We start from the raw sequence: 26,818 nt of genomic DNA on the forward strand, positions 1-26,818 counted from the left end.
CTGCTGTTTCTACTACATTTCAATTTTTCAGGAAGACTGGATGTTATTCTATTTAAGCTTCTGAAGTAGGCAGTAACATGATTCCTGAACTGTGAAATTAATCTGCATGTCAAATTGAGGAACTGAATCTGACATGAGTACTGAACTGTAACATTAACCTGCATGTCAAACTGAGGGACTGAATCTGTGCATTGTGCGGTGACTGACTGACAGCACAAGGTAGCAACTGATGCAGAACTTTCCACATATCACAGTTGAAACCATAAATAGATGTGGCTGCCCTCACACACAACTCTTGCAGCCATGAAGTGGAGTCTGTGGTTAACTGCTACTATAGCTCTTGTGCTGCAGCTGTCAATAAGTGAAGTATGTATTACTTATGGTATGGTCTTATATTAATTTTTGCATTTATATTTTGTTATTACTAGTTGATCTGCTGCTAAAATCTCTCAGAATGCTTATTTTATATCTTTGCCACAACATAACAGCTTACTGACTGCTAACATAAGAGTACATATCTCAGCAGGTGCATTTAACATAATCCTTGATTTGTATACATTTTACTTAGTTCCTGATAGCAATTATCGCCAAAGTAGACATGTAATGAGGTTATGCCTTGAACATGTTAGCAATCTCCTTCTTACCTTCTCTTCTTTGCAGGAAACAGTGTAAAGGGCTTGAGATTTTAATAATTTGACACTTAAAGCTAATTCAATTCAGTGGATTATGTTTCTATGATTCAAAGATGTGTTAAAAGTAAGCTAAGGGTCCTGATGGTGATAAGGTCATCAGAGATGGATAGCTATCATGACACAGAAGAAAAGAATATTTTAAATTGTTGCTTAAATAGTGCAATGCTAATCTATATCAATACACAGCTATCCCAGTTCATGGCTCATGGAGCCATTGTTTATGGTTCATGGTTCCAGTTGCAGGTTGCCTGTCCAATTGCTTCCAAGAGTAGCAAAAATTTGATTTTTAATATTTCATATGATTATTGACCAACTTTAAGAATTTAAAATGCTATCATAAATTACTCATTACGAAGTCCAGTCTTATGTTACAGGTTTAACACAATTTGACTGTTATCACTTACAGCATTTCTGCATCATTTTTACTATTTATATCCACTGTAGATGTGAATACAAAGCTTTCAGTCAGCACATAGGGCAAAAAATGGCTCATTTATGGCAGTGCTGGTTTGTGGGGGTGGTTCAAACATAGTGGAATTCCATGGGAGATTGTGCGTTATAGCATATTCTAGAATAGCCATACCCAATGGCCCAGTGTGGTCCCTTGGGGGTGGTACAGTTGGCAGAGTGTTAGAGGCAGATGGCTCGGTGGTACAACACAAATTTGGAGGGTCCAGGATAGTGTGAGTGGTTCCTCATATCTGATGTTTCACACTCTAATCACATATCTGCATGCTGATGGGTGAGTTAGCAACAACACAGTTCCTCATTTCTGATGTTTCATACTCTAATCACATATCTGCATGCTGATGACTGAGTTAGCAACAACACATGCTAAACTAGTGAGCGGGCAGTGGAGGCTGCACAGGGCTATGGCTGGTAACTCAGTGGGTGGTTTAGTGGATGTCAGGACCCTGTGTGGAAGGCTGTGACAACAAGACACTGTTTATGTATGCATTCATCATCAGAGCTGATTTTTCTGGTGGTTATGAGCTCACAATCATCCATGACATATACAATATTGCATTACCTGTGTTATACTGATTACGATGCAAAGTTCCTTTAGACATGCATGCATGTCCAAAGGAACAGATACTGCAGCAACTACCGCCATTATGAAATACATTAAATGTATTCACAGTTGCGAATAAGGATAACCATCTGCTGTGGAATGGAACAATGACAATGAAAATATGCCCAAGACCGGGTCTTGAACCCAGATTCCCCCCTTGTCATGAGCAGTCGCCTTAGCATTTGGCTATCCATGCATGACTCATGGCCAGAACCAAACTTCAATATGTTGTCAACCATGTATCTGTGACCTGTACTCATACATCCATTATGTATATTCCCATACAGGTCAGACTGGACATGCATGCATGTCCAAAGAAACAGGCACTGCAGTGACTACAGCTGTTATGAAGTACATTAAATGATTTTTCTGATGATTATGAGCTTACAAACATCCATGATGCTCGTTTGGCCTATGACTAACCCTTGGATCCAACCTCGGTGTCGGCTGAAAGTCTGCTTCGGGACAAAGGCACCCTATGCACATGTTAATCTGTACTTGTACTATGAACACTGAGTGGGACGCAGGAGATCTGGCAGGGTTCAATATCTGTGCCCATATAATACACTGCAGGTCTGGTCCTATCAAAGGGGAGGACCTATACAGGCTGAAGAAGCTGTGTAGAGCTTCCTCAGCTGATCTTGCGTACAAGTCCTCACACATTAGAGTTTTGAACATTCTGACCATATGCTTTGCCTCTGAGATTGAGGCCAGGTGGAAGCAGTGGTTGTCAGGTATTCAGTGCCATTAAAGCAACAGAATACCTTGAATTCTGTCAGAGTAAACTTGGAGCCATTGCCACACACCAGTGCTTAGGGTCCTCAATCAACTGCAAATACCACAGAGAGAGCAAGGATGGTAGCATGGGTTGTCAATGACTGGCACAAAAGGAAAGATTGTCTACCAAAAGAAATGATATAACTCCCTGAAACAGCATGACAAAATTAACATGTTTCTCTACCAGGTGTTGTCCAGGCATGCCTTGGAGGAAGGAAGAACAACAGGAGCATCACACAAGTTCAGTTGCTGTTTCAGTACTGAGCCAGCATAAGTGCCACTGACTAATCCATATTATCCCCCAATGTGTGGCATGAAATAGTTGGATGATACAAGGCCAAACCAAAGGCAGAATGACAACCTCACATTCCGTCATCTGAGACTAATCTTAAGATGCTATCTGTTGCATTCACTATTGCATTCAGTATGTGGCACATATCAAAGGAATTACAAAATGCCAGGCTGCATATTCTGGTAACCACTTGAGCCACTCTGACTGCTCTACTAGTAAAAATTTGTGCTGAAAAAGATTGTGGGCTGATACTGTGGCTACAACACACACTGTCAGCAGGAATTCACTCATGATTTGTTGCAGTTGATTGTCAAGAGCAAAATAAACAGTTTCCTCACTACTGAAATCAACATCTGGGCCAATGGAAAGGTAGAACTGGGTGCCTGCATTAGCATGTTGGCTGATTGGGCAGAACTGGACTTTGTAGTTATGAGCACCCCACCACTGCATACACTGCACTGTTTTTTGCACAGGCTTGAACCTATGCCCAAAAACTGATAGAATGAACAGTAATCAGGGATATGACAGGAACAATCATATGAATCAAAAACCTTCATATGGAAGTAATCCTATACTGAAAGTTTTCTGAGACAGAATACATTTAATGTATAATGTTATTTATTTTCTATATATTCAATACATCTTCAAGTTGTAATGTAGCAGAATGAGACAATCTAAAATGCAGGAAACAATACTGTATATTTTGGAGATTATGATGCTATATCAGGCTTTACACGAAGTCACATACAGGATTCCATGGAATCACTATGCATACTGAATTTGTGTAAAACAAGAGCCATTTTATGTGTAAAATGTGGGGTTAAGTTCTTGTTTACTCTCATATTACATTTAAAATAATAATGTTTCTTTGTAAAAATAAAAGGAAAATCCAGGATGGAATGTAAGAATATTTTGAAAAGGAAGGTTCCTACTCACCCTGTTTGTGGAGATGCTGAGTCACAGATAGGAACAACAAAAAGACTGTCACAAATATAGCTTTTGGCCAGTAAGGCCTTCATCAAAATTAGATGACACACACACACACACACACACACACACACACACACACACACACACACACACACACACACACATACATATACACGCTCATGCAAATGCAAATCTCACACTCACAACTGCAGTCTCAGGCAACTGTGGCCTCAGTACCTAGTACCTAATATGGGTATAAAGGATGGAAATGACCCACCATGGTTTAATAATGAAATATGGAAGATGCTGAGGAAGTAGAGGCTGTCACACTCTTGATTCAAAAGAAAATGCACAAATTACAACACACAAAAGTTAGTAGAGATTTGTGTACCTGTGAAAAGATCTTTATGTGAAGTACGCAACAACTATCACTGTCACACCTTATTAAAAGATCTGGCAGAGAACCCAAGAAAATTCTAGTCCTACGTAAAATCACTAATCAGATCTAAGGCTTCCATTCAGTCCCTCGTTGATCACTCTGGGGTGACCATTGAAGACAGCAAAATGAAAGCTGAAGTTTAAAATTTCACGTTCAGTAAATCATTCATGCAGGAGAATCGTATACAAATATTATGTCTTTTGACCATAGTGCAGACTCCCATATGGATGACATAGTAATAAGCATCCCTGGCACAGAGAAACTACTGAAAGACATGCAAGTAAATAAATCACCAGGTCCAGATGGAATCCCAATTCTGTAACACAAAGAGTAGTCTGTAGCATTGGACCCTTACATAGCCTGCATTTATCATGAATGTCTCATAAAGCACAAAGTCCCAAGTGACTAGAAAAATGTGCAGGTGACTCCAGTATATAAGAAGGGAAAGAGAATGGATCTGCAACATTATGGACCAATATCCCTAACTCCAGCTCACTGCAGAATTCCTGAACATGCTCTCAATTCAAATATAATAAACTTTCTTGATGCTCAGAAGCTTATGTCCATGAATCAGTTTGGTTTTAGAAAGCATCACTTGTGCAAAACTCAGCTTGCCCTTTTCTCACTTGATACACCATGAATTATGGATAAAGAGCAACAGGCAGATTCCACATTTCTAGATTTCTGGGGTCAGGGATTTTCTCTGCCTCGTGATGGCTGGGTGTTGTGTGCTGTCCTTAGGTTAGTTGGGTTTAAGTAGTTCTAAGTTCTAGGGGACTGATGACCATAAATGTTAAGTCCCATAGTGCTCAGAGCCATTTGAACCATCTAGATTTCTGGAAAGCATTTGATGTGGTGTCCCACTGCATGCTGTTAATGAAGATGTGAGCATAGGGTATACGTTCACAGATACATGAGTGCTTGAAAACTTCTTAAGTAATAGAATCCAGAATACGAGGGGTGTTTGAAAAGTCCGTGCAAAATCCGAGAGATGGCACCACCAGTGCATATCGAGCTCATGTTTAGTTAGTAGCATCTTTGGAAAGAATGCACACCAAGTTTCAGCCATATTGGTCTATTTCTTTGTCTTTGGGATTCATGTGAATCGAGGAAGTTGAGCGATTGTCAAAAAATGGACGAAAAAAGGATTTCGTATGGTGATTAAACACTACTTTATGAAAGGCAAAATGCCTCAGGAGACTAAAGAGAAGCTTGATAAACATTATGGTGACTCTGCACCTTCAATTAGAGCAGTTTATAAACGCTTTCAAAATTTTTGGTGTGGCCATATAGGCACAAGTGATGCTGAATGTTCTGGACACCCTGTGGAGGTAATGACTTCAGAAATCATTGATAAAATCCATGACATGGCGATGGATGACAGATGAGTTAAGGTGTGTGAGGTTGCTAGTGCTGTGGGCATCTTGAATGAATGGGTACATAATATTTTGTCTAAACATTTGGACATGAGAAAACTATCCGCTAGAAGGGTTCCGTGGTTGCTCACGCTTGACCACAAATGGAATTGTGTGAAGTGCTGCAATGATGGTTTGCGGATGTTCAGGAAGAATCTGCAGGACTTTTAGCATTGTTTAGTCACTGTGGATGAAACATGGATACATTACTATACTCCTGAGATCAAAGAACAATCTAAACAATGGGTTACCAAGGGAGATTCTGCACCAAAACAGGCAAAGACCATTCCTTTAGCCGGAAAGGTTATGATGACTGTCTTTTGGGATTCACAAAGGATAATCCTTATCGACTATCTGGAAAAGGGTAAAACTATTACAGGTGCATATTATTCACTGTTAGTGGACCATCTGAAAACCGAGTTGCAAGAAAAACACCAGTGATTGGACTGCAAAAATGTCCTTTTCCACCAAGACAATGCACCAGCACACACCTCAGCAGTTGAGGTCACAAAATTAATGGAAATAGGTTTCCAACTCATTTCACATCCCCCCTATTCTCCAGACTTGACTCCCTTGGACTACTATTTGTTCCCCAATTTGAAGAAATGGCTGCCGGGACAAAGATTTTATTGAAACGAGGAGGTGATTGCAGCAACTAATAACTATTTTGCAGACTTGCACAATTCCTTTTATTCAGAAGGAATCAACAAATTAGAACAGCATTGGACAAAGTGTATAAGTCTAAAAGGAGACTATGTCAAAAAATAAAAAAAATATTTGCCCCAAACATATAAGTAGTTTTTATTTTTGCACAGACTTTTCAAACACCCCTCGTATGGTCCCTGACAGCAAATCTTCATCAGAGACAACAAGACCATCATGAGTGCCCCAGCAAAGTGTGATAGGACAGCTGGTGTTGACTATATAAGGAAATGACTTAGCAGGGAGGATGAGCAGCAATCTGCGGTTGTTTGCTGATGATGCTGTGGTGTGTAGTAAGGTGTCAAAGTTGAGTGACTGTCCGAAGATACAAGACAACTTGGACAAAATTTCTAATTAGTGTAATTGAATGTCAGCTAGCTCTAAACGTGGAAAAATGTAAGTTAGTGCAGATGAGTAGGAAGAACAAATCTGTAATGTTTGGTTGCAGTATTACCAGTGCCGTGCTTGACACCATCAAGTCATTTAAATATCTGGGCATAACATTGCAAAGCAATATGAAATGTAAGGAGCATTGAGAACTGTGGTAGGGAAGGGGTTATGGTTAACTTTGGTTTATTGGGAGGATTTTAGGAAACAATGGTTCACCTATGAAGGAGACCACATATATGATGCCAGTGCGACCTATTGTTGAGTACTGCTTGAGTGTTGGAGCCATACCAGGGTATATTGAAGGACAACATCAAAGCAATTCAGAGGCAGACTGCTAGATTTGTTACCAGTTGGTTCAAACAAAACGTAAATGTTATGGAAATGTTTCAGGAATTCAAATGGGGACACCTGGAGGGAAGTCAACACTCGTTTCAAGAAACACTATCGAGAAAATTTAGAGAACAAGTATTTTAAGCTGATGGCCAAATGATTCTGCTAGCGGCCAACATACATTGTGCATAAGGACAATATGATACAGGAAATCAGGGTTTTTATGGTGGCATACAAACAATCGTTTTTCCCTCGCTCTATATGTGAGTGGAACAGGAAAGGAAATGACTAGTAGTGGTACAGAGTACACTCCACCATGCACAGCATGGTGGCTTGCAGAGTATCTATGTAGATGGAGATGGAGATATTATCTTTTTAGTGAAATGCATTTTAATGCAAAATTTATAAACTTAAAAATGTAACACTGAAACACACAATAACTCACTGAAATTATTATTTCATTATCAATGAACTTGCATCCTGCTCTTATCACAACCCTTTAGTGCTCTAAGGTTCTGAGAGTGGTAGATAATAAAGGGTTTTAATTCATGATCCATTGCAGCTTCTCCTCCATAAAGAAGGGTGTATTGGTCCTTGGCAACCTTAGATCCACATGCTGTTTTTTCTTCAACAGAAATAAATTTACAGCTAGGCATTCATTTCTAAAATAATCCCATTTCATAGAGGTTGAAAACTGGCTTTGCAACATAGCATTTTTCTGTCACGGTTCCTTCAGTTCTCTTTCTTTAGTTCCTTAGCTCTAACTTCATTTGCTGCAGCTGCCTCTCTTGCCATTTTAATGTTGTGAAAGCTAAAATGATGCCTGAAGTGATCAAATCAACCTGAGCTGGCCGAGAAAGGTGCTGGATTGTCCCTTGCTCTCATTAAAACTCCTTTAAGCTCTTGGCTTTACCTTGAATAGCAGCTCCAGAGAGGGGCATGTGCTGTTGGTTATGGTGCTCAATCCAACAGTTCAGTGTTCTTTCTCGTTCTTTTCATCACCTACATGCAAGATCTCAAGACCTGGTCACTTTAGCCGTACTTAAGTCAGTTGAACAGTAAACAGTTCTTCAAAATGATTCTAAATTGTCACAAACAGCTCTCACAGCAGAAAGTCAACAATATGCGCACCATTCTCATAGTGATACAAAGTTCTCACTCTGTTTCCAATTAATACAAACTTCATGCATACTCCTTTCCCTCAACAGGCACATTTCCTGTCAAGGGTAACTTCACAGCCCTAATGACCTTAACTAATGATTCATACCTTGATAAACAGGACTGAAGATGTGCATTGAGATGCACTAAAACATTACTGCTTTTGTGTACTGTTAACAGATGGCAACACTGGCATTAAAACAAAAATCACATAAAAGCAAAAACACAGACAATGAATCCACCAATAACGGGGTCAACCAGTACATGCAAACCTTTGAACTGTATTATCATTCACTTATTGTATCAATCAAACCTAATTAATTTCTAAAGAAATTAAGTGCATACCAAATAATCATGTTAAATTTATGCAAGGATTGTACTGCAAACTCAAAGTATGTTAAACCAAATGTAAATATACACTGAGAAAATTCTTTGTAAGAACAATATACAAAGGAGCAGTGGTAATAATGATAGAACTCAATGTGAAGACATCAGATTCATGTTAGCATCAAAAGTCATACCATAATTATGAAGTAATTAATGGAGGCAATCAATGAATTTTTATCAGTGAGTATTTCATGAACTTTTATACAAAACTGAACTTATTTCAACTTACTGATTGCATCAGGCCAGTTGTCACCATTTGTTAAATTAAATTCTGTAATCAGTTTTTTGAAAGCATGTAAATTTCAGTTGTAAGTAAAATTATATTCTGATTAAACAATATGTAGGAATACTTTGAAATTGTTGGAAGTTGTACAAGCACCAGTGGCAGTAGCCATGGGAGGACAGTCAGATCAGTTTTAGCCCAGTATTATATCAAGTTATTATTGGGTCAGTCTTGAAGACAGTATTGTTTTATGTCAATCCTGGATGAGATTTTGATGTTTAGTTGATAGATTAATTCTAGCATGTCGTGTACAACATTTTCATATTAATGTATTGCAAAAACTGTCTTGATAGACTGAATGTGGATACCAGGGTTGTTTCATACAGGAAAGATTGTTTATTTGCTGGAGACTTACACTGCTCAATCAACAAAAAGCAGACACAAAAGTTAAGTGTTCAAGATTATTCCAGAAGCATCAAAACATTATAAGGTTTACATATGTACAATGGTTAGTAAACATTACAACATGTATTTTACAAAGTATCAATTGAGAAATACATATTTTTGCAGTCGCCTCTAAGCATTATTGTACACATCACATTACAGCTGATATACAGTTCACAATAAATTTTCAAATATTCTACCATCAGCTGCAGTGCATTTGTGCACTCTTAAGAAGACATGTGTTGCTTGTCTGGGTGCCTCTGTACATTTTCTGATATAAGAAGCACCATCCATGATGTGATAAAGCAGTTCAGATCACATATTCACCTTGCCTTTGTACACCTCAGACTTCATCCAACACCGAAACAAAAATCTAATGGTGTAAAGTCTGGCAATTTTGGTAGTCAGTTCATTTTACTACTGCAACCAATCCAGCAATTACGGTAAGTGTGGTTAAGATGTTCCCTCATACATCTGGTGAAATGAGAAGAGGCTCCATCATGCTGGAAGTACATTGCAGTTTGTATGGCCAAAGAAATGTTCTCAAGTTGTTCAACAAACAGATTTTTCAAAACATGCAAGTAATTCTGTCCCATCTTTTGCTCTTCTGGAATTACTGGGCTTAACATGTTGCCAATCATGCCACACTAAATGCCGATTGAAAAATGAACTTGGAAATTGGTTTTCACTGTAGCATGCACATTTTCTTGTGACTATCAATGATTATTATCTGTGTTGTTGGTTTCATTCCATGAAAATGTGGCTTCATCAGTGAATAGTATTAATGGAAGAAAATGAGAATTGTCATTTAATCAGTGACAAAATTCAAGTTGTGTGGAATTGTCATCAATGTGAAGTTAGTGGACATGCTGTATGTGAAATGGTACAAGTTTTCCGTATATGATTTTCACCATAGAGGTGTTCATGGGACCCTGGTACATTCTGAAAGCTGCCATGTGCTGGACATAGGGCTATGCAGCACCATTTCAACAATGTTTTGCTGTTCCTGTACAGGCTGTTGAACTACACTTTCAGAAAAAAAAAAAAACAAGGGACTTGGAAGAATACCTATTTTACACAATGTGCTGAAGGCTCTGGTAAATCCTCTACGATCAAGAATTCAATGTGCTGGGAAGCACCAACAGTACATTTTGATGGCAGCAGGAGCAATACCATCACAGAAGTCATAATAATACACCACATCTGCATATTCTTTATTAGTGTAGGAGTGTATGGCATTTTAGTGTGGCATTTTATCCAGCATGGGTACAAACATAGCTAACTGATGTTTCTCACTGATGTACTCTCTGTTCCTTGCACTATTTCACTCACAACACACCACAGATGACTGTATATTCAGTGAGCTAGCTCAGGGGCAGAAAGACATTCCAAGAAAATAGGTTAAAACCAATGAGGTAGGCTGCACTAGAATAAAATGTCAAAGAGGTAAGATGGGTAAGACATACACATAGTGACTGATAAACACGAAATAGATGAGACTTTTGCTTCCAAATGCGAAATTACTTAGTAGATGCTGTTTCATTGCTTATTGTATCCAATGAGCTATTTAACATGGCAAATTTGGTGGTGAGTGTTTTGATCTGTACATGCATCGAATATGACTAGAAGTTGGGCCTGTACTACATCGTTAACAGTATTCTGATAACTTCAACAAGAATTGCACAGTAGCTGTCTCAGAATGATTTGTGTTGTGCATTGCTAATTGTTTTCTTTTCTTCTTTTGAAATAAGTGAAGTAACTAATCCTGGTCCATTACAGATTTCAATTATGACCCTTGTAACACCAGAATGGATTGGCAATACCTGTGACAATGTGTCAGTTCTGTTGTAGACTGTTACCCAGCAAAAAGGAGGTGAGGTTTGTTTCCCCGCACCATTCCTTCCCCTGTGGTGATCAAAATTCTAGTCTGTTTATGCTCGCAGCCATTAACAGCTATAGACTATAGTGCCCACCCTCTCCACTATAGCAACTGGACAACACAATCTGCAAAGCTTTTCAATGGTGCCAAAATTCTTCCCCTAACATTAAAATCAAGTTTCCATACATTCGATTCTATTTCTGCACTAAGTGCCTTGTTGGCTATACAGGGTGACAATTATTTAACTATATGACATAAAATCATCATAACTTCTGAATGGTTTGTGTTAGAATATTCAAACTGCATGGTTGGCCATGGGGCATGATTGGGGTTAGTACGAGCATGCATGGTTTGGTTTAGCGACAAAACCCACTTTCATTTGGATGGGTTTGTCAATAAGCAAAATTGGCACATCTGTAGATCTGAGAATTTGCATTTTATGATCGAGAAGTCTCTTCACCCTCAACAGGTGACTGTGTGGTGTGCAGTGTCCAGTCACGGAATAATTAGTGCAATATTCCTTGATTGCACAGTGTCTACCAAATGGTACATGAAGGTATTGGAAGATGATTTTATCCCATTATCCAAAGTGATCCTGATTTTGATGATATGTGGTTCATGCAAGATGGAGCTCAACCCCATCAAAGCAGGAGAATGTTTGATGTCCTAGAAAAGCACTTTGGGGACCGCATTCTGGCTCTGGAATATCCAGAGGCCTTTGGCATGGGCCTCAATTGGCCACCATATTCACCAGATCTGAACACATGTGACTCCTTTTTGTGGGGCTATATTAAAGACAAGGTGTACAGCAGTAACCCCAAAACCGTTTCTGAGCTGAAAACAGTCATTCAGGTCATCGACAGCATAGATGTTCCGACACTTCAGCAGGTCACGCAGAATTTTGCTATTCATCTGTGCCACATCATTGTCAATGATGGCAGGCATATTGAACATGTCATAAACTACATCTGAATATCTTTAGTTATGTTTACATGTTGAATAACGTGTGTGCATGACATAGTCTGTAAATAATTTATGTTGTTTTTCTTCCTACAGTATAATACGAGGGTTGTTTTTTAAGTAAGGGCCGTTTTTATTTTAAAAAAAGATACAAATACTCTTCTAAAAAAACTTTTATTTTCTGATTCTACACACTTTTACCTCTTTTTCTACATAGTTGCCTTGTTTATTTAAGCACTTGACATACCGTACAACTAAGTTTTTAATTCTCTCTTCAAAGAATTTGGCCGCCTGCTCCAACAGCCAAGAGTTCACGGCCGCTTTCACTTCATCGTCGTCATTGAAACGCTGCCCACCAAGATGGTGTTTCAGGTACCGGAAAAGGTGAAAATTGCTAGGAGCAAGGTTGGGGCTGTATGGTGGATGGTCCAAAACTTCCCAGCCAAAAGAATCAATTAAATCCCGAGTCTTTTGAGAGGTGTGAGGCCTAGCGTTATCATGCAGGAGCAAAACTCCGTTTGGCAGCATGCTGCACCTTTTGTTTTGAATTGCTCTGCGGAGATTCTTTAGAGTTGCACAGTAGGCATCTGAGTTGATTGTCATTCCTCATCACATAAAGTCCACTAGCAAAACACTGCGTTGGTCCCAGAACACAGTTGCCATAATCTTGCGCTTTGACAGCGTCTGTTTGGCTTTGACCTTGACGGGTGAGGTGTGTCGCCATTCCATTGATTGTCGCTTGCTTTCGGGAGTGATATGGGATACCCATGTTTCATCTCCAGTGACAATTTGACTCAATATGTCATCCCCTTCTTCCTTGTAATGAATCAAAAAGTCCAATGAAGCGGAAAATCTCTTCCCTTTGTGGTCCTCTGTGAGAAGTCTGGGTACCCACCGAGAACACAGTTTCTTAAAGTTTAGGTTTCCAGACACAATTTTGTACAAAACCGATCTTGAAACTTGTGGAAATTCCAAAGAAAGAGTGGAAATTGTGAATCTTCTGTCCTCACGAATCTTTGTTTCGACTGCAGCCACCAAATCATCAGTGATCACAGAGGGCCGGGCTGAGCGTTCTTCGTCATGGACGTTTTGATGGCCATTTTTAAACTCTCTAACCCATTGACGCACTTTACCTTCACTCATTGCATTCAAGCCATAAACTTCTATTAACTGACGTTGAATTTCTGCAGCTGATAGGCTTCTCGCGCTCAAAAAACGTATCACTGACCATATCTCACATGCGGCGGGCGATTAAATAATCGTAAACATTATAAAGTAGCACAGCTATGTGTACACATCAGCTACAGAGCTGCAACTTGCATCAGTGTGAATGGGAAGGATGCCGGCAAGTGGCGCGGTGGCTTGTTGCGGCGTCCGTGTGAACTACGGGACTATACACGCGAACGGCCCTTACTTAGAAAACAACCCTCATAATTGTCACCCTGTTGTTATAACTTCAAGTTGAACAAATATATTTCAAGGAAGATGCAATACTTGAAAGTCACAGATCAAGTAAACAGGGTAAGACATGTGTAGACTTTAACAGTCAAATCATAACTGAGTCTGAGGCTAGCAGCCGCTGGCTGGCTGGCCGCTCAGGTGGCGCAGCTGCTGCACGGCTGGCAGACAGCGCTGCATGTAGAGGACGCACGTAACTGCGAGTGGCACTTTGAAAGACCGGCGAGTCACAACACTTTTCCCCCTTTTGAAGTTTTTGCACAGGTCTTGATGGAGGTGGCCTATAGATTGCTAACATCCATAGGTGTTGTTTGACTGGCCGTAAAGCCTTGAGGAGGAGGCTTTCTGTACGGATGGAAGTGTCCCCGATGATAACAGGTCGAGATGACAGGAGATGTGGGGGTCGAATCTGCTGCCCCGTGCACTAATCTGCCCATAGCGGCAAGTCCGGTTATTATAATAGGAGATGTGGGCGATGTGTCTGCATCCATAGGAGAAGGAGGTGAGTAGAGTTGCTCCAACAGATGATGGTCATCTGGTTCCTGCATGGGAATGTCTCCTGGTGGCGTCAGTTCTTGTGCTGGCACCGATATGATGGTGAGAGGACTGCGTTGTGAGTAATGAGAGATTCCAGTATCCCGAGCGTCAGGTAGAGCCAAAGGTGGTGTAGCGGCATCCGGAACAGGTGTTGCCAGCACATGAGGCCGAAGCTGGTCCGAATGACGCACTGCAACACCCGTGTCCATCTGGATTTCATACAGGCGTTGGCCACGGTATCGTAAGATGCGGCCAGGACTCCATTTCGGCTGCCTGCCATATCCCCATACCCATACAAGGTCGTCAGTGGTGAACCGGCCATGCGAAGGCACCCATGGCCGTGAGGTGGGAGGCCGCAGAAGATGAAGTAGCATGCGGGGCTGTTGGCCATGTATGAGCTCAGCCGGGCTGTGGTCTCCCATGGGGGTGAAACGGTAAGAAGCCAGAAATTGGAGAAGCGCATCATCAGCAGCAGAAGAAGTCAGGAGTTTCCACATCTGAGCCTTAAATGTGCGGATCAGTCGTTCAGCCTCACCATTTGACTGTTGATGGAACAGAGGGGCCGTGACATGCATGACGCCGAGACGGGCACAAAAATTCGCAAAATCGGAAGAGGCAAATTGTGGACCATTATAAGTAACAAGTGTAGAAGGAAGGCCTTCCAAAGAGAAAATGTGAGCTAGAGCATTGGTGGTTGCTGCGGTGGTAGGCAATGTGCAGCAGACAATGAAAGGAAAGTTAGAGTAGGTGTCAATAACGAGAAGCCAATAAGTACCTAAAAAAGGTCCCATGAAGCCAGCATGAATACACTCCCAGGGCTTCTCAGGCAAAGGCCATGGTGATGAAGATGACTTTGGGGCGCGGCCTGTGATGCACAAGGGCCACAGGCAGCGTCCATGTGTGCGATTTCAGAGTCAATGCTGGGCCAGTACACATGAAGGTGCGCCAGAGATTTTGTGCGAGAGATACCCCAGTGCCCTTGGTGAATGAGGTGCAAGAACGAAGCATGCAAAGACACAGGTACCACAAAATACAGTGAAGCATTTTCAGTGGAAAGGAGGATAACACCATCCCTAGCCGTGAGGCTGTAACACAATGCGTAGTAGTTCTGCAACGGATCAGAAGTCTTAGTGGACGGACGATCTGGCCAACCCTTCTGAATACAGCGTAAAACCCGGGAGAGGGTAGGGTCAGAACCCGTAGCAGCTGCCAGTCGGTCCCCGGTGATGGGAAACCTGTCCACAACCCGCTGCTCAGCAACATCCAGGTGGAAACACAAAAGTTCGTCCCTATCGAATGCCAGATCAGGACCCATGGGAAGGCGAGACAGTGCATCAGCATTCACATGTTGAGCCGTTTGCCAGAAATTAATCTCATAATTGAAACAAGACAAGTAAAGAGCCCAACACTGGAGGCAGTGTGCAGCCTTGTCGGGAAGTGATGTTGATGGATGAAACAAGGAAACAAGTGGTTTGTTGTCCGTAACAAGATGAAATTTAGATCCATAGAGAAAAACACCAAACTTATGAAGAGCATAAATAATGGCCAAAGCTTCTTTTTCAATTTGAGAATACTTTTGTTGGACATCCATGAGCGTTTTGGAGGCATAAGCAATGGGTTGTTCAGAACTGTCATAAAAATGGTGTGCAAGGGCTGCACCAACCCTGTATTGAGAGGAATCCATGGCAAGAACAAGATGTTGGCCAGGTTGATAAGTAGCCAGGCACGGGGCCTGTTTCAGCATAGTCTTCAATTTCTGAAAAGCCACATCACGTGACACGGACCAGTGAAAAGGCACATTTTTATGCAACAGGCGATGCAACGGCTGAGCCACCATAGCAGCAGATGGTAAAAACTTGTGATAGTATGCTATTTTCCCCAAGAAGGCCTGCAGTTCCTTAGCAGATGTAGGGTGAGGATGGGCATCGATTGCAGCAACAGTTTGCTGAAGTGGACGAATAGCTTCCCGAGAGAGTTGAAACCCCAAGTACGTGATAGATGCATGAAAAAATTTTGATTTCTAAAGATTACACTTAAGGACAGCAGTCTGTAAGACATGAAAAGATTTTGAAGATGTTCGTCAGTGGTGGAGCCAGTGACAACAAAGTCGTCCTGGTAATTTATACACCCAGGGACAGTGAGCAATAATTGTTCCAAGAATCGCTGAAAGAGAGCTGTGGCGCTGGCAACCCCAAATGGCAATCATTGGTATTGATAGAGGCCAAAAGGTGTGTTAAGGACCAGAAACTGCTGGGAAGCAGTGTCAAGGGGAAGTTGATGATAAGCTTCTGACCGGTCAAGTTTAGAAAATACTGGCCTCCAGCAAGTTTAGTGAACAATTCTTAAGGTTGAGGCATAGGGTAAGTGTCGATAAGGCATTGAGCATTTACAGTGGCTTTGAAATTGCCACAGAGTCAAATATCACCGTTTGGCTTAGCAACAACAATGACAGGAGAGGACCACTCACTGGAAGTGACAGGAAGCAAGACCCCTGAAGCAGTGAGACAATCCAGCTCCCGTTTGACCTGATCACAAAGGGCCACAGGAATGGGCAGAACCCAAAAAACTTAGGCCGAGTAGTGGGTTTGAGCGTGATATGAGCTTCAAAGATGTTTGCACAGACTAACATTGTGGACAATCTTCTCATGAATGTTTCAGAAAACACTGCAGTGGACATGAAGGAAGTTGCTGTGGGTTTTGCTGTAGTTTCTTAGAGGTTTGTTTACGGTCAGGCCGAGGCTGTGCTTGGGAGCATACTGCGGCCACATCGGCCAGTGGGGACATGCCACACGCTTCGTCTACATCGCACAGAAGTTGTATTTCCATGACATCACCCCATGCTTCCATTTGCGCTCCAGCGGTGCGAGAAATTTCAAAAGACTGAGCGATGGATAGGGCTTCATCTAGAGTCAGATTTTCCAACTGAAGGGCAGTTGCCTAACTTCTTTGTCAGGCACCGATCGGATAATAGCATCCCGTACCATGGAATCGGCATAGGATTCTTTGTGAACTTCAGTAACAATTTACCACTTTCTACTGAGGCCGTGAAGTTCAGCGGCCCAAGCGCAATAGGATTGATTTGGTTGTTTTTGACATGATAAAAGGGCAACACGAGAGGCTACCACATGTATTTGCTTTTGAAAATAGAAGGACAGATGTAAGCACATTTCAGCAAAGGACAAAGATGCAGGGTCTTTCAAAGGAGCCAATTGCGACAACAACCGATACATTTGAGGTGAAATCCATGAAAAGAACAGAGACTTACATGTTTGTTCGTCCGTGGCATGAAATGCCAAGAAGTGCTGTCAAAGACGTTTTTCGTAATCGGACCAGTCTTCCGCCGTCTTGTCGTAAGAAGGAAAAGGAGGTAGAGACAACAAGAGACATCCCGCATTTGATGCCGTGATGAAATCACAAATCACATTTATGAGAAGCGTTTGCTGTTCTATGAGACCTTGCAATAGTTGCTCTAAAGTAGCCATGGAAACATGTGGGTCAACGATGGAAAAGAAAAATCCCATCCTCATCGCCAATTGTTATAACTTCAAGTTGAACAAATATATTTCAAGGAAGACGCAATACATGAAAGTCACAGATCAAGTAAACAGAGTAAGATGTGTGTACACTTTAACAGTCAAATCATAACTGAGTCCAAGTCTAGTGGCCGCTGACTGGCTGGCCGCATGTGGAGGACGCGCGTTACTGCGCTGCTGCACTTTGAAAGATCGGCGAGTCACAACACCTGTATCTGTAGCATTGCCAAGCATGGGTTTTGCTCTTCATAGGGCTATGACTGCTCATGAAAGGTCAAAATTAGTAGTCTGTAGATTTTTTAATCTTAAAATTTTGTGGAAAAAGACCTCTTATTGGAGATGCATTCACTTAACTGGCGAGAAAATACTACGGCTTTTAAGCAAAACAATCATTTTTGAAAGCTTAAATCCACCCAAACAAAGAAAACACAGGCCATTTGAGAAGAAAAGTATAGTGGCAGCTCATGAGTATCCATTCTACATGTTCGCAAATTTTTAGATTGAGATAAATTTGAGAGTGTGAAATTAATAACATCTGCTGCATGGCAGTGACATTTATTGATAAGTTTATACAACTACAGCCACTGCCAATAATAATAATAAGAGTAATAATAATAATAATAATAACAAATAATAACAATATATATATATATATATATATATATATATATATATATATATATATATATATATATATATATATAGAATGAAACATTCCACGTGGGAAAAATTATATATAAAAACAAAGATGAGGTGACTTACCGAACGAAAGCGCTGGCAGGTCGATAGACACACAAACAAACACAAACATACACACAAAATTCAAGCTTTCGCAACAAACTGTTGCCTCATCAGGAAAGAGGGAAGGAGAGGGGAAGACGAAAGGAAGTGGGTTTTAAGGGAGAGGGTAAGGAGTCATTCCAATCCCGGCATGTGTGTATGTTTGTGTTTGTTTGTGTGTCTATCGACCTGCCAGTGCTTTCGTTCGGTAAGTCACCTCATCTTTGTTTTTTAAAGATGAGGTGACTTACCGAACGAAAGCGCTGGCAGGTCGATAGACACACAAACAAACACAAACATACACACAAAATTCAAGTTTTCGCAACAAACTGTTGCCTCATCAGGAAAGAGGGAAGGAGAGGGGAAGCCGAAAGGAAGTGGGTTTTAAGGGAGAGGGTAAGGAGTCATTCCAATCCCGGGAGCGGAAAGACTTACCTTAGGGGGAAAAAAGGACAGGTATACACTCGCACACACGCACATATCCATCCACACATACAGACACAAGCAGACATATTTAAAGACAAAGAGTTTGGGCAGAGATGTCAGTCGAGGCAGAAGTGTAGAGGCAAAGAAGTTGTTGAAAGACAGGTGAGGTATGAGTGGCGGCAACTTGAAATTAGCGGAGATTGAGACCTGGCGGATGACGAGAAGAGAGGATATACTGAAGGGCAAGTTCCCATCTCCGGAGTTCGGATAGGTTGGTGTTGGTGGGAAGTATCCAGATAACCCGGATGGTGTAACACTGTGCCAAGACGTGCTGGCTGTGCACCAAGGCATGTTTAGCCACAAGGTGATCCTCATTACCAACAAACACTGTCTGCCTGTGTCCATTCATGCGAATGGACAGTTTGTTGCTGGTCATTCCCACATAGAATGCATCACAGTGTAGGCAGGTCAGTTGGTAAATCACGTGGGTGCTCTCACACGTGGCTCTGCCTTTGATCGTGTACACCTTCCGGGTTACAGGACTGGAGTAGGTGGTGGTGGGAGGGTGCATGGGACAGGTTTTGCATCGGGGGCGGTTACAAGAAAAGGAGCCAGAGGGTAGGGAAGGTGGTTTGGGGATTTCATAGGGATGAACTAACAGGTTACGAAGGTTAGGTGGATGGCGGAAAGACACTCTTGGCGGAGTGGGGAGGATTTCATGAAGGATGGATCTCATTTCAGGGCAGGATTTGAGGAAGTCGTATCCCTGCTGATATATATAATTTTTCCCACGTGGAATGTTTCCTTCTATTATAATGATATATATATATATATATATATATATATATATATATATATATATATATATATATATATATATATATATATATATATATATATATATATATATAAAAAAAATAGAGGGAAACATTCCACGTGGGAAAAATATCTAAAAAGAAAGATGATGAAACTTACCAAACAAAAGCGCTGGCAGGTCGATAGACACACAACCAAACACAAACATACACACAAAATTCTAGCTTTCGCAACCAATGGTTGCCTCGTCAGGAAAGAGGGAAGGAGAAGGAAAGACAAAAGGATATGGGGTTTAAGGGAGAGGGTAAGGAGTCATTCCAATCCCGGGAGCGGAAAGACTTACCTTAGGGGGAAAAAAGGACAGGTATACACTCGCACACACACACATATCCATCCACACATACACAGACACAAGCAGACATTTGTAAAGGCAAAGAGTTTGGGCAGAGATGTCAGTCGGGGCGGATGTACAGAGGCAAAGATGAAGTTGAAAGACAGGTGAGGTATGAGCGGCGGCAAATTGAAATTAGAAATTAGCGGAGATTGAGGCCTGGCGGATAGCGAGAAGAAAGGATATGCTGAAGGGCAAGTTCCCATCTCCGGAGTTCTGGCAGGTTGGTGTTAGTGGGAAGTATCCAGATAACCCGGACGGTGTAACACTGTGCCAAGATGAGCTGGTCGTGCACCAAGGCATGTTTAACCACAGGGTGATCCTCATTACCAACAAACACTGTCTGCCTGTGTCCATTCATGCGAATGAACAGTTTGTTGCTGGTCATTCCCACATAGAACGCTTCACAGTGTAGGCAGGTCAGTTGGTAAATCACGTGGGTGCTTTCACACGTGGCTCTGCCTTTGATCGTGTACACCTTCCGGGTTACAGGACTGGAATAGGTGGTGGTGGGAGGGTGCATGGGACAGGTTTTACACCGGGGGCGGTTACAGGGGTAGGAGCCAGAGGGTAGGGAAGGTGGTTTGGGGATTTCATAGGGATGAACTAAGAGGTTGCGAAGGTTAGGTGGACGGCGGAAAGACACTCTTGGTGGAGTGGGGAGGATTTCATGAAGGATGGATCTCATTTCAGGGCAGGATTTGAGGAAGTCGTATCCCTGCTGGAGAGCCACATTCAGAATCTGATCCAGTCCCGGAAAGTATCCTGTCACAAGTGGGGCACTTTTGGGGTTCTTCTGTGGAAGGTTCCGGGTTTGAGGAGATGAGGATGTGGCTCTGGTTATTTGCTTCTGTACCAGGTCGGGAGGGTAGTTACGGGATGCAAAAGCTGTTTTCAGGTTGTTGGTGTAATGGTTCAAGGATTCCGGACTGGAGCAGATTCGTTTGCCACGAAGACCTAGGCTGTAGGGAAGGGACCGTTTGATGTGGAATGGGTGGCAGCTGTCATAATGGAGGTACTGTTGCTTGTTGGTGGGTTTAATGTGGACGGACGTGTGAAGCTGGCCATTGGACAGGTGGAGGTCAACGTCAAGGAAAGTGGCATGGGATTTGGAGTAGGACCAGGTGAATCTGATGGAACCAAAGGAGTTAAGGTTGGAGAGGAAATTCTGGAGTTCTTCTTCACTGTGAGTCCAGATCACGAAAATGTCATCAATAAATCTGTACCAAACTTCGGGTTGGCAGGCCTGGGTAACCAGGAAGGCTTCCTCTAAGCGACCCATGAATAGGTTGGCATACGAGGGGGCCATCCTGGTACCCATGGCTGTTCCCTTTAATTGTTGGTATGTCTGGCCTTCAAAAGTGAAGAAGTTGTGGGTCAGGATGAAGCTGGCTAAGGTAATGAGGAAAGAGGTTTTAGGTAGGGCGGCAGCTGATCGGCGTGAAAGGAAGTGCTCCATCGCAGCGAGGCCCTGGACATCCGCATGTCCAGGGCCTCGCTGCGATGGAGCACTTCCTTTCACGCCGATCAGCTGCCGCCCTACCTAAAACCTCTTTCCTCATTACCTTAGCCAGCTTCATCCTGACCCACAACTTCTTCACTTTTGAAGGCCAGACATACCAACAATTAAAGGGAACAGCCATGGGTACCAGGATGGCCCCCTCGTATGCCAACCTATTCATGGGTCGCTTAGACGAAGCCTTCCTGGTTACCCAGGCCTGCCAACCTGAAGTTTGGTACAGATTTATTGATGACATTTTCGTGATCTGGACTCACAGTGAAGAAGAACTCCAGAATTTCCTCTCCAACCTTAACTCCTTTGGTTCCATCAGATTCACCTGGTCCTACTCCAAATCCCATGCCACTTTCCTTGACGTTGACCTCCACCTGTCCAATGGCCAGCTTCACACGTCCGTCCACATTAAACCCACCAACAAGCAACAGTACCTCCATTATGACAGCTGCCACCCATTCCACATCAAACGGTCCCTTCCCTACAGCCTAGGTCTTCGTGGCAAACGAATCTGCTCCAGTCCGGAATCCTTGAACCATTACACCAACAACCTGAAAACAGCTTTTGCATCCCGTAACTACCCTCCCGACCTGGTACAGAAGCAAATAACCAGAGCCACATCCTCATCTCCTCAAACCCGGAACCTTCCACAGAAGAACCCCAAAAGTGCCCCACTTGTGACAGGATACTTTCCGGGACTGGATCAGATTCTGAATGTGGCTCTCCAGCAGGGATACGACTTCCTCAAATCCTGCCCTGAAATGAGATCCATCCTTCATGAAATCCTCCCCACTCCACCAAGAGTGTCTTTCCGCCGTCCACCTAACCTTCGCAACCTCTTAGTTCATCCCTATGAAATCCCCAAACCACCTTCCCTACCCTCTGGCTCCTACCCCTGTAACCGCCCACGGTGTAAAACCTGTCCCATGCACCCTCCCACCACCACCTATTCCAGTCCTGTAACCCGGAAGGTGTACACGATCAAAGGCAGAGCCACGTGTGAAAGCACCCACGTGATTTACCAACTGACCTGCCTACACTGTGAAGCGTTCTATGTGGGAATGACCAGCAACAAACTGTCCATTCGCATGAATGGACACAGGCAGACAGTGTTTGTTGGTAATGAGGATCACCCTGTGGCTAAACATGCCTTGGTGCACGGCCAGCACATCTTGGCACAGTGTTACACTGTCCGGGTTATCTGGATAGTTCCCACTAACACCAACCTGCCAGAACTCCGGAGATGGGAACTTGCCCTTCAGCATATCCTTTCTTCTCGCTATCCGCCAGGCCTCAATCTCCGCTAATTTCTAATTTCAATTTGCCGCCGCTCATACCTCACCTGTCTTTCAACTTCATCTTTGCCTCTGTACATCCGCCCCGACTGACATCTCTGCCCAAACTCTTTGCCTTTACAAATGTCTGCTTGTGTCTGTGTATGTGTGGATGGATATGTGTGTGTGTGCGAGTGTATACCTGTCCTTTTTTCCCCCTAAGGTAAGTCTTTCCGCTCCCGGGATTGGAATGACTCCTTACCCTCTCCCTTAAAACCCATATCCTTTTGTCTTTCCTTCTCCTTCCCTCTTTCCTGACGAGGCAACCATTGGTTGCGAAAGCTAGAATTTTGTGTGTATGTTTGTGTTTGTTTGTGTGTCTATCGACCTGCCAGCGCTTTTGTTTGGTAAGTTTCATCATCTTTCTTTTTAGATATATATATATATATGGTCTTTAAATATGACTGCTTGTGTTTGCATATGTGTGGTTGGATATGTGTGTGTGTGTGTGTGTGCGAGTGTATACCCGTCCTTTTTTCCCCCTAAGGTAAGTCTTTCCGCTCCCGGGATTGGAATGACTCCTTACCCTCTCCCTTAAAACACACTTCCTTTCGTCTTTCCCTCTCCTTCCCTCTTTCCTGATGAGGCAACAGTTTGTTGCGAAAGCTTGAATTTTGTGTGTATGTATGTGTCTGTTTGTGTTTCTATCGACCTGCCAGCGCTTTCGTATGGTAAGTCACATCATCTTTGTTTTTAAATATATTTTTCCCATGTGGAATGTTTCCCCAAGAGACTTAACGTCTGAGAAAGTAAAGAAATAATAATAATAAACCCCGTGGAGGCCCAGGAAAAGAATAGGCCTCTGGTATGTTTTGCCAGTCATAAAAGGCGACGAAAAGAACAAACCACTAATAGGGCTAACCCCGCTTTTAGTGTGATTAGTTGGTTCATGGCAGAACTAATGAAGCCTCAGACAAGCGCTGTCATGGTTGGGGACGACGCTTGAACCCTATGCCCGCCCACAATGGTAACGACACTGCTAGCCACACGGAAAATGATTTAAATCCAAATGGAGGTGTTTTGCAGGATATGCTTCTTCCAACCACTCTAGAAGGAAAACAAAGACAGAGGATGAGATGGTCAGATGAAGTTAACCGACACCTCATGTTCTGTTATTACCAAGCAACAAACTTAGGAACCAACACAACTGGATACAAATCACAAGTATACACAACATTTATTGCCAGATACCCAGAATTAAAGTTTTTAACAGAACAATGACTAGCTGATCAGATCCATGCAATAATAAAAAATAACAGAATACCCCAGTCAGAATTAGAAAACATCAAACAACAAGTACAACAAATACTGGAAAAAAATAATGTGCAATCAGAAGAAGAAGAAAATACAGTAATGGACTCAAACATCCCAGAGCAAACAAAAAAAGAACAACACGCATCAATTAAACAATCAGAGAAAAACGAAATCTTAAGACAGCCAACAGAACAAGTACAAATAGAACATGAAGTGACACACATGTTAGATATAGAAGAAAAATTTCAGCTGACATATACAGAATACAAAGACACAAATACAGACATTAGACCATTCTTGCATAGACCACCAAATAACCCACAAGTCAAAACAACAATAATAACTATCAACATAATCATACACAACAAAATAAATGAAAACACAACCATGGAAGAGTTACAACTACTGCTTTATATAGGAGCACTCACTACACTAAATATACACACTAGACAGAGATCAGAACCAACCAATACAGAGAAGAAACCCACAAAACCAGCATGGCATCACAGGCTACAGATCAGAATAGAAAAACTGAGAAATACATCGGACAGTTAACACAATTTATAAGAAATGAAATATCAGACAAAAAACGAAAAAGGTTAGGTAAAATCTCACAACAAGAAGCAATAGAGCAATTAGATGAAAAGAAGCAGAAATTACAAGCATTGGCCAAATGACTTAGAAGATACAAAAAAAGTAAAAATAGAAGGAAACAAAACCAAAAATTCAAGACAAACCAAAAGAAATTTTACCAGACAATAGATAACACACACATTAAAATAGACAATCCACCAAACATAACAGACATGGAACACTTCTGGAGCAACATATGGTCAAACCCAGTACAACATAACAGACATGCACAGTGGATACAAGCAGAAACAGACACATACAAGATGATATCACAAATGCCTGAAGTGATAATTTTGCAACGTGAAGTCACCCGAGCAATTAATTCTACGCACAATTGGAAAGCCCCTGGAAAAGATAAAATAGCAATTTTCTGGCTAAAGAAGTTCACCTCAACACATTCACATCTAACTAAATTATTTAACAGTTACATTGCAGACCCATTCACAGTCCCTGATACACTTACACAAGGAATAACTTATCTGAAACCTAAAGATCAAGCAAACACAGAAAACCCTGCAAAATATTGCGCCATAACATGCCTACCAACAATATACAAATTATTAACTTCAGTCATTACACAGAAATTAATGACACATACAACACAGAACAAAATTATAAATGAAGAACAAAAAGGCTGCTGCAGAGGAGCACGAGGATGTAAAGAGCAACTGATAATAGATGCATAGGTGACATATCAATCTAAAACTAAACAAAGGTTGCTACACTACACATACATTGATTACCAAAAAGCTTTTGATAGTGTACCTCAGTCACGGTTACTACAAATATTGGAAATATACAAAGTAGATCCTAAATTGATACAGTTCCTAAACATAGTAATGAAAAATTGGAAAACCACACTTAATATCCAAACAAATTCAAATAATATCATATCACAGCCAATGCAAAAACAGATGCCTACAAATATCTAGGATACAGACAAAAAATAGGAATAGATAATACAAATATTAAAGAAGAACAAAAAGAAAAATATAGACAAAGACTAACAAAAATACTGAAAACAGAATTGACAGCAAGAAACAAGACAAAAGTTGTAAATACTTATGCTATACCAATATTGACCTACTCATTTGGAATAGTGAAATGGAGTAACACAGAACTAGAAGCACTCAATACACTTACACGATCACAATGCCACAAATATAGAATACATCACATACATTCAGAAACAGAAAGATTCACATTAAGCAGAAAGGAAGGAGGAAGGGGATTTATCGACATAAAAAACCTACATTATGGACAGGTAGACAATTTAAGAAAATTCTTTATAGAACGAGCAGAAACTAGCAAAATACACAAAGCAATCACTCATATAAATACATTGGCTACACCATTGCAATTTCATAACCACTTCTACAACCCTTTATATCACATAACATCAACAGATATGAAGAAAGTAAATTGGAAAAAGAAAACACTAAATGGCAAGCACCTGTAACATCTAATACAGCCACACATGGATCAAGATGCATCCAACACATGGCTAATAAAAGGCAATATATACAGTGAGATGGAAGGATTCATCATTGCAATACAGGATCAAACAATAAACACCAGATATTACAGCAAGCATATTATTAAAGATCTCAATACCACAACAGATAAATGCAGACTTTGCAAACAACAAATAGAAACAGTAGATCACATCACAAGCAGATGTACAATAATAGCAAATACAGAATACACCAGAAGACATGACAATGTAGCAAAAATAATACAACATAAACTAATAAAACAACACATTCCCACATACAAGTATGCACCACAAAATGTACTGGAGAATGATGAATACAAATTATACTGGGACAGAACCATTATAACATAAAACAACACCACATAACAAACCTGACATCATACTCACCAATAAAAAGAAGAAATTAACACAACTAATCGAAATATCCATACCCAATACAACAAATATACAGAAGAAAACAGGAGAAAAAATTGAAAAATACATCCAACTGGCTGAGGAAGTCAAGGACATGTGGCATCAGGATAAAGTTGACATTATACCAATTATACTATCTAGGAA

The 26,818-nt window shown here is 41.5% G+C and overlaps 1 protein-coding gene across 1 annotated transcript in view; it reads left to right on the top strand.

Moving 5' to 3' along the window:
* The first annotated feature begins 295 nt into the window (after positions 1–295).
* LOC124711819 (odorant-binding protein 59a) overlaps positions 296–26,818 on the top strand; it is a 195,121-nt gene continuing 168,598 nt past the window's right edge. The window contains exon 1 of the mRNA XM_047242046.1: positions 296–366. Within this exon, the coding sequence (XP_047098002.1) occupies positions 304–366 (63 nt within the window). The 5' untranslated portion in view covers positions 296–303. The remainder of the gene's footprint in view (positions 367–26,818) is intronic.

This window comes from Schistocerca piceifrons, chromosome 8 (genome assembly GCF_021461385.2).
Source record: "Schistocerca piceifrons isolate TAMUIC-IGC-003096 chromosome 8, iqSchPice1.1, whole genome shotgun sequence".
Taxonomy (NCBI): Eukaryota; Metazoa; Arthropoda; class Insecta; order Orthoptera; family Acrididae; genus Schistocerca; species Schistocerca piceifrons.